The following is a 7,815-nucleotide window of genomic DNA, read 5'->3' as shown; positions in this document are numbered from 1 at the left end:
CTTTCCCTCTTCCTCTTCTATTTATGACGCAAACACCGAAGAATAATAAAAAAAAATTCTCAAAATCTATCTAGCAAAATCTAGGGTTCGCAGGGATTTGTCCTACTAGATCCGGAAGCACTTGAACCCTAATTTTCTTCCATTTTAGGATTTTGGGGTTTCGATTTATTCTCATTATCTCGAATTGGTGTCTGGTGTATTCGAGAATTTAGAATTTTAGGGTTTTTCTGGTTTTGGTTGACCTGAATTTCTTAATTTGGCTTTTTGGCTTGTGAGAAAGTTACGGTTTTGGGGCCTTTGATTGCATAAGGTTCTCACTAATCTGTGTCTGTTTAAGGGCCGTTTTTTAGTTCGAATTGACTTTGGAGTTTATACTATTAATTAACATTTAGTCTCTGAGGAAGTTAGTTTTTTCACTTAGTTTTTTTATTGGCTTTTAATTGTCTCTAAATTGGTGTTAAAGCTCGCGACTTCTAGGCTTTGTTTTTATGTCGAAGGTAGGCGAGGAGGACGTTGAATATGAGAGCGATCCCGAGGAGGAAAAGCGCCTTCTGGGAATGAGGAGGCGTAAAGCGGCAAGCGACGATGAGGAAGGCGAGGGAGAAGAGAAACCCAGGATGGATCGGAGGGCTCCCATTCACTCTGATGAATCTGACGGTCAGGGTGGGGCTGCAGAATATGATGATGATGATGAAGAGGAATTAGAGGGGGAAGAAGAAGATGAGGAAGAAGAGGTTTATGAAGATGAAGAGGAAGAAGTTTATGAGGATGAGGAAGATGACATTGATAGGTTTGAGGAAGGGAAAGAAAGGCATGAGGAGAGAGGAGGGAGTACCGGTGATGGTGTGGTGGAGATTAACAAGAAAGAAGTGGATGTGAGGAAGGTGGTGGAGGAAGACGGGGTAGAGGTTAAAGCAGAGGATGATCATGTCCAAGGGGAGGAGGATGAAGAGGGGAAAAAAGAGAATGAACCATTTGCAGTACCTACTGCTGGGGCTTTTTACATGCATGATGACCGGTTTAGGGACAATGCTGGTGGTAGACACAGGTATTATTTGACATCTTTGACTATAAGTCTATAATTGGTTCGTAGTTAACTATTGGCAACGTTTCCTTTTTTTGTTTCTGTTGTTTTTGGCATTTTTGGTATGTAAAATCATGAAGTGAACAGTTATTAAATATTGGGCTGGGGGTTAATAATGATTTTTTTGATGCACTAATTTATGTTTTTAGGGATAACCTAAACTTTTCATTGACTGTGTTATGGTGTAAAATTTTCAACTAGTAATATAATATCTGAGAACCAATTTTATATTTATCTCCAAATTTCTCTGCGTGACTATGCATAAGACTGGTTAGAATTAAGGGATATATATATATATATATATTTTTTTTTTTTTAAAGAGAGAGATAAAAAGAATTTGCATGCAATTTGATGTAGTGAAATGTTTATAACCTATTATCTAATTTAGAGTCGGTGCCTCACTGCTAGATGATAAAAATAAATTCTCATGCTTGAACTTGTACATTTGGTTTGCCTGTTTAGATTTTGATGGCTCTTGGAGCTTATGTTCATGGTAGTTGGTATAGTATATCCATACATATTCTCCTTAAATTGCAGTTATCCTAGAATTTTAAGCATTGCCTTAATACATTATTTGAGTTACATATCTCTTTGTCATGGTTTTTAAGTACTTGTGGGATTTCCTCAAGAAGAAACATTTTTTTTTTTTAATTTAAGCAATGGATTTTTTTTTCTCTTTTTGTTTTCTGAATGACAACGGTACTGTTTGAATCTGAATATCCCTAGTTAGATCTTCGTTTTGACCTGGATGATAGTATCATTACAATTACATTACGTGCATAAGCCCAAATGGTGCAGTCAGGGTTTATTAAGGTTTTGGTGCTGCATCATTTTTATGTTTGTGTTTTTGTACATACTTTGCTTTTGAGCTGAGAAAGATTCTGCTTTCTTGATCCCCTGGTATAACATTTATTTTGCTTGGATGTTGGCATTAGAAACTACATTATCGCAATGGCTAACTCTTTTGACTTTGCAATGGATGGACAATTAGGCAACAATATGAAGATGTAAATTTTGTTTGAGTCTAGCTTTGTATCTATGCTTGATCAAGCCTGTTCTTTTTGGTCCATAACTTTCATATTTTGTATTTTCGTGTTGTTAATGCTCCCATCTCATTTTACCTGCTATCAATGAGTAATTTAAAATGATATCATACTTGGGTTAGGCGAACATATGGTGGAAGGAAGTTGTGGGAGTCCAAAGATGATAAGAAATGGGGTCATGACAAATTTGAGGAGATGAATTTGCAGGAAAGGCATTATGAACAGGTGAAAATTTTATATCAACAATGGATGAGAATCTTATTTCTTCCATCTCTCGTTTTGTTCTCTCTTTTTGAAAGTGCCCTTTAAAAATAATTTCAGGGAAGGAGAGGTTCTAAAGGTAATTTTCGAGGTCGTGGTGCAAAAAATCGAGTTCCAGACCGTGGATATGCCCGTAGGAACAAATCTAAGGTGTTCAGCAATGGTACCAATCAGAACCAGGCACCAAAAGGTGTGAGAGGTAGAGGGCCTAGAAAGTATGAACCTACGTGGAAGAGCAGTAGTCAGGCACCTCCAACAAAAAACAAACAGCCAGAAAAGCCGTTTGAGAAAATTTCACATGGTAGTTCTGGGAGAGTTTTCACACCAATGTCAAATACAGAATCTGATCAAGTGCCTCCTGCTAGAAAACATTCAAGCTTGAGTTCTGCCTCTCCTCCTTTTTATCCTTCTGGTTCTTCAAATAATGAGATCACTCTGACTCAGAAAAGGGATGTCCAACCTGGAGGTACAAGCAGGAATCTTCGAAATTCTGTTGTAGATGAAAGTTTCTCTATGCAGCAAGCTGGTGCATTGATGAGGGGAAAGAATGTAGCCGATTCTGTTGGTATTGACAAGCTTTGCATTGATGATCCTGTTACTTCAACTGCTGGCAAGCCCTTGAACACTATACAAATTCCACCATCTAGATCTTCATTGGTCAATAACATGCAATCCTCTCATTCTAGAACTCAAGGAAGGGGTGTGGCTCTTTCAGGACAGATGACTTATCATCAGCCAGCCCCTTTGCAGAACCAAGTTGGCAGAGTATCATCTTCAATGCAGCCCCATCCTGTTCAGCGAAGTCCTGCTCAGAATCGTGCCCAACCTACAGTTCAAGCTCCTCTTCAGCAGTTGGGCCAGCGTTCTGGTAGTGGATCTCAAGCTTCTTCGCCACCCAAAACAGCTATGTCAATAAGTTCTTATGATTCTGGAGAGGCAGAAACCACTTCAGAATCAAGTAAATCTAGAGGTGCATTAGTCGGAAAGGGAAAAGGAAGTATTCAGGGGAGCGGAAGAGGCTCTTTTCTGTATGGTGGAGCACAGGTAATGGGAGGCGCAGGAAATATGGGTGTTGGTCATGGTGATCAAAACTTCCCTGCAGCTCCAGCCTTCTTGCCAGGTATAGATTTTTGGATCACATTTTCTGATATCTCGGAGAAACAGGAATTCTAAAAATATTTGGAAGATTGGGAGTTTCACATATAGCATTCACCCAAGCTGGTTTCTTTTTTTTTTTTTTTTTAAATTGATTTTTTTAATTAAATTTTTTGTTGTTTTTCTTGTCTTATTATATTGTTAAAACTTTAAAGCTTCTTATTTTTTATTCTGTTTATTTTATGGCCTGGAAAAGATATTTACCATTGCTTACTAATGGTTAGTTCCCTCATTGTGTTCCTTAAGAAACAAAAGATTGAAAGTGTTGTATACGTGATTTGGATGATTGGCTTGCAGTTATGCAATTTGGGGGCCAGCATCCTGGTGGTATTGGAGTTCCTGCAGTTGGCATGGCATTTCCTGGATATGTTGCTCAACCTCAACTTGGTTTAGGAAATTCAGAAATGACATGGTATAATGGTTTTTTTTCTTTCGAGTGGTACACTGCTCATCTAAGGATTTTTGGATTTTAGATCTTTTGTATTCTTTATGACGGTAATAATGTCTTTCATTAGTTATAAGAGAACAACTGATTTTCTCTCTCTCTCTCTTTTTTTTTTTTTTTTTTGTTTGTTTTCTTTCCTACTGTCGTTATCAAACTTGTTATTATTAACCTTCTTTAAGTTTTCATTTTGTATTTTTAGAAGTTGTATTTTAAGAGTAGTAATAGTGGCCATGATCTTAATGATGTTTAGGCTACCAGTTTTAGCTGGTGCTGCTGGAGCTTTAGGGGCTACTTATTGTTCACCTTATATTGCTGTTGAAGATGCTTATCATACTCGCCCATCCGGACAGACATCTTCTGCGAGTTCTTCAAGGTTTGCAGCCTGTCTTTTCCATTGAAATTGTCATTTGCTTTTTTGGGAACGGTACCTCTTTTGTTCATTATGCTTTCGCTTAGGTGAGATTGTGTTTATTGAAATTCATATGTTTACTTTTTGTCCTAAACTTAATCATGATGAAATGTAGATGTGGATGCTTGCGTGCATAAGTATGTATATGAAATAAAATGCTACACGAAAAATATATGTGGATGTAGGTGAAACCATTTGTCATTTTGTGTTATGCATGTCTTTTGTCAAGTCTTCAGCTTAAGATGTGCTTAATTATGCACATGCCAGTGTGAGTAGTTGAACTCTGAAAGGCAATTCATTGATTTATTGTTCTTCATATTCTCGAAGCTGCAGAGATGGGACATCATCATGCAAATTTGACTTATATATTGGATGATACTTGTCTAGCGGCTCTCCATCAGTTTTTGATGCGTTGAAATGTGTTTTTGTGACTGCCTGGTCTAAAATTTTTTAGATTTTGCTTTCCTAATTCACTTCTTGTGTTTGCTTTTATTAGTTACAAGTATTGTTTGTCTGAAGAAGCATTCCATTTGTCATATGTGAAGACCTGAGTTTTCATGTCCCATGCAAAAGTATTTTCCTTGATGTTTCTATGACCTTTTTGTTAGCATGTGTTTACTTTTCACTTGCATATACATGTTGCCATATTAGTCCTGGCTGAAGTAGAGGTTTTATTGACATATGATTTGCTGAAGCTTGATGGTGCCTTCTTTTTTATTTTTTCCAGCAAGGAAAATAATACTAGCAAGTCCAATGAATGGAAACCTTCCCAAAGACCTGGTAAGACTTGATCTTATCTTTCATCCTTTTGTATTTCATACTTGTTGAGCTAGATCACGTCATGCCTTGTCATTATTATTGTTTTATATAGAAGCTAACTTGTTCCCTTTGCAGAGCTTATGAATGAGGAGTTTGGACAACGGCAAAAGCCTCGCAGGCAAGTAGAATATGGCCTTGCCAAGGGACTTGCTTGTTTTCTTCTTAGGCATGTGATTCCCTAGTTTAATGTTTTTGGATTATTTTCCTTTTCTTTTTCAGATACTCTGAGATGGATTTTAAGCAGCCAAGTACAAGTACTTAGATAAGAGGGACCATATTTGAGTAATAAGCAGATTAAGGTTAAGTTTGCTTAATCAATCTTTTATATTGTTTAAAGGTTGCAAAATTCTTAATTGTAGTTTTGTGGTGATGCAGGCCCTTGATCAGGCCCTTTGTTTTCTCTAGCTTATGTTCTGGAATGCTCTGGGTCGCATTAAGTTCCAGGATATTTTAGGTAAATTCTTTCTGTCCGCTTGTCTACCTGAAGAAATTTGCCACTTTTTTTTTCTTAAATTACAAAGGTAGACTTCATTGAAGAATCTGTTACTTTTTTTTTTAACTCGCTTGTTTAAATTGTCATAACTGAGGAGGATAAACCAGAAACTAAAAAGTAAAAAATTTATGATATGTATTGATGAATTGCATGAGCACCCTTTTAGCCTTGTAGTAAGTATCTTTTTATTCATGCCTTGGTATTTGAACTCTACCTCTCTTTCTTTGTTTGAATGTTGCAGTTATATTTAACGAACACCTGCTCATGCTGCAGTCAATTTGAGAACATAATTGTGGCTTGACGGGTGGTAGTTTCTTGTTTAAATGTGAGGTATGAACATCACAAAATGATCCCTTTGATTTATTAGCTTCATGGGGCACTTTGGATAAAATTGATATTTTGCCTCATTTGTTGCTTACAGGTTTTCTTGTGGCTTGGGTTTTTAATGAAGCTTGAGAAAAATTATATGCGGGCTTCTCCAAAAACTATTATACTAAAAAAAATTTGAAAAAGAACAAGAACTATTGTGCAGAAGCAGTTTTCTCGGTGAAGTTGAGTGTTCCTATTTATCTAAGTAGATGGTGTTTGAGTTTTCCAGTTGGACTTTGATGACCTTAACTTTGTGGTTGAGTCTGGTTTCGAGAGTAACGTTTTTATGTGGGATTTTTATTTAGACGAGGACTTGAGTACTTGCTGAGATACTGCAGGGTAGAAAATTTATTTGTCCAGTGGGCATGTATTGTGTTGACAGAAGTTACTCAAAAGCTATGGAATGTGGCTATGATCTATATATATTCCTCCTGTTCATGTTCTGATTAACTATGACAATAAGTTTCCTGCGAGAAATATATATATTTTTTTAGTTTTGATTTTTTTTTGAGTTTGATGGTGACCTATTAACTTTGTGATGTACCAATTTTGAGTTGCTGGGTTATAAAGTTCTGAATCTGATAAAATCTCGGCACTTGGATTTTAAAATAGATGCAGCTCTATCTAGCACACCTAACGCCTTTGGAGAAGTTTACTCTTTTTATTTTATTTTATTTTTTTAATCTTTAGGTAAGAATTAAAATCCCGATTACCTTTATTGTCTAAGAGAATTCGTTTAAACTTTGTTTATGGGGTTTTTAGGGTTAATGAAAATTTTAGCAGGCAAACGTTTCATTTGGGAGTGGGACTCTGGGGAGTTTCTATCAGTTCAAATGGTCCTAGCGTCTGCTTATTCAAAAGTATGCCATTCTTAACTTTAGAGCATGTTTATTTGTTTTGAGCGTTGGAGAAGGGAGATTAAAACCTAAAAATTTAATTTGAGGTGGTATATATATTATACTTATAGTAACATAGCTTTCATTACAACTACTTTAATAAATAATTATATAAAAACAAAATGTTATTCCCGATGAGGTGGGGAAATGATACACTAATAATTTCTATTATTTAAGCTTATCATAAAACAATTCCATCCTTCCTGTCAATAAAATGATATATTTCGTAATTAAAGTTTTGAAAACTGGCAATTTGGATGATATACTTTCTTTGTTCTAAAAAGATAAAAGACAATTTTATTCATATAATTTTTAATAAATGTATAATAGATAATTTAAGAATTAATTATAATGCAAAAAATAAAAGTGGACTATTTAAAAAAAATATATATGAACTATTTTTTTTATACGGAGGGAGTATTTAATAAACTATAAGTGATTTTATTTATTTTATTTATACTACATTAAAGAACAATATATTATTTTAACCTATAGTATATGTTTTGAAAGATTTTATAAGTAATATAAGTACAAGTATTGCCATTCATGTTATTTGTTTGTTGTTCATGCTTTTCTTAAAAAGAATTTATTAGTTTAAAAAAGTTAAAACCTCCAACTCAAGATATAAGTCACTTTAGAGTAATTATCTTATTTTAAAATATAAAATTAAATTATGTTTTTTCAATATCATTCTTATTTATATTAAATACAATAGTTATTTTTACAAGTTAGTTTTAATTTTGAAATAAAAGGTAATTTAATCAAATGATTCATAGATTTTATTATTATAATTTAGAAGAATTAAGTTTTTTTTATAATTTTTATAAAAAATTTATATTTT

The 7,815-nt window shown here is 34.6% G+C and overlaps 1 protein-coding gene across 2 annotated transcripts; it reads left to right on the top strand.

Annotated features, from left to right (window-relative positions):
• LOC105634952 (CASC3/Barentsz eIF4AIII binding protein) lies at nucleotides 1-6,578 on the top strand. 2 transcript variants are annotated; one of them, XM_012217917.4, is made up of 11 exons: nucleotides 1-1,048; nucleotides 2,250-2,352; nucleotides 2,449-3,508; nucleotides 3,841-3,955; nucleotides 4,239-4,361; nucleotides 5,125-5,177; nucleotides 5,292-5,334; nucleotides 5,436-5,515; nucleotides 5,592-5,670; nucleotides 5,983-6,039; nucleotides 6,131-6,578. In XM_012217917.4, exons 1-8 carry the CDS (start codon nucleotides 489-491, stop codon nucleotides 5,476-5,478), a joined length of 2,100 nt encoding a protein of 699 aa, XP_012073307.1. In that variant the 5' UTR covers nucleotides 1-488; the 3' UTR covers nucleotides 5,479-5,515; nucleotides 5,592-5,670; nucleotides 5,983-6,039; nucleotides 6,131-6,578. The 2 variants fall into 2 exon arrangements, with proteins under 2 accessions (XP_012073307.1, XP_012073306.1); XM_012217916.4 differs by having other exon boundaries at nucleotides 5,951-6,039.
• The last annotated feature ends 1,237 nt before the right edge of the window (nucleotides 6,579-7,815 follow it).

The sequence above is a fragment of the Jatropha curcas genome, chromosome 1 (assembly GCF_041381405.1).
Source record: "Jatropha curcas cultivar XTBG-Jc1 chromosome 1, XTBG_Jcur_1.0, whole genome shotgun sequence".
NCBI classification, from domain to species: domain Eukaryota; kingdom Viridiplantae; phylum Streptophyta; class Magnoliopsida; order Malpighiales; family Euphorbiaceae; genus Jatropha; species Jatropha curcas.
This window is presented reverse-complemented; position numbering and strand designations above follow the sequence as displayed.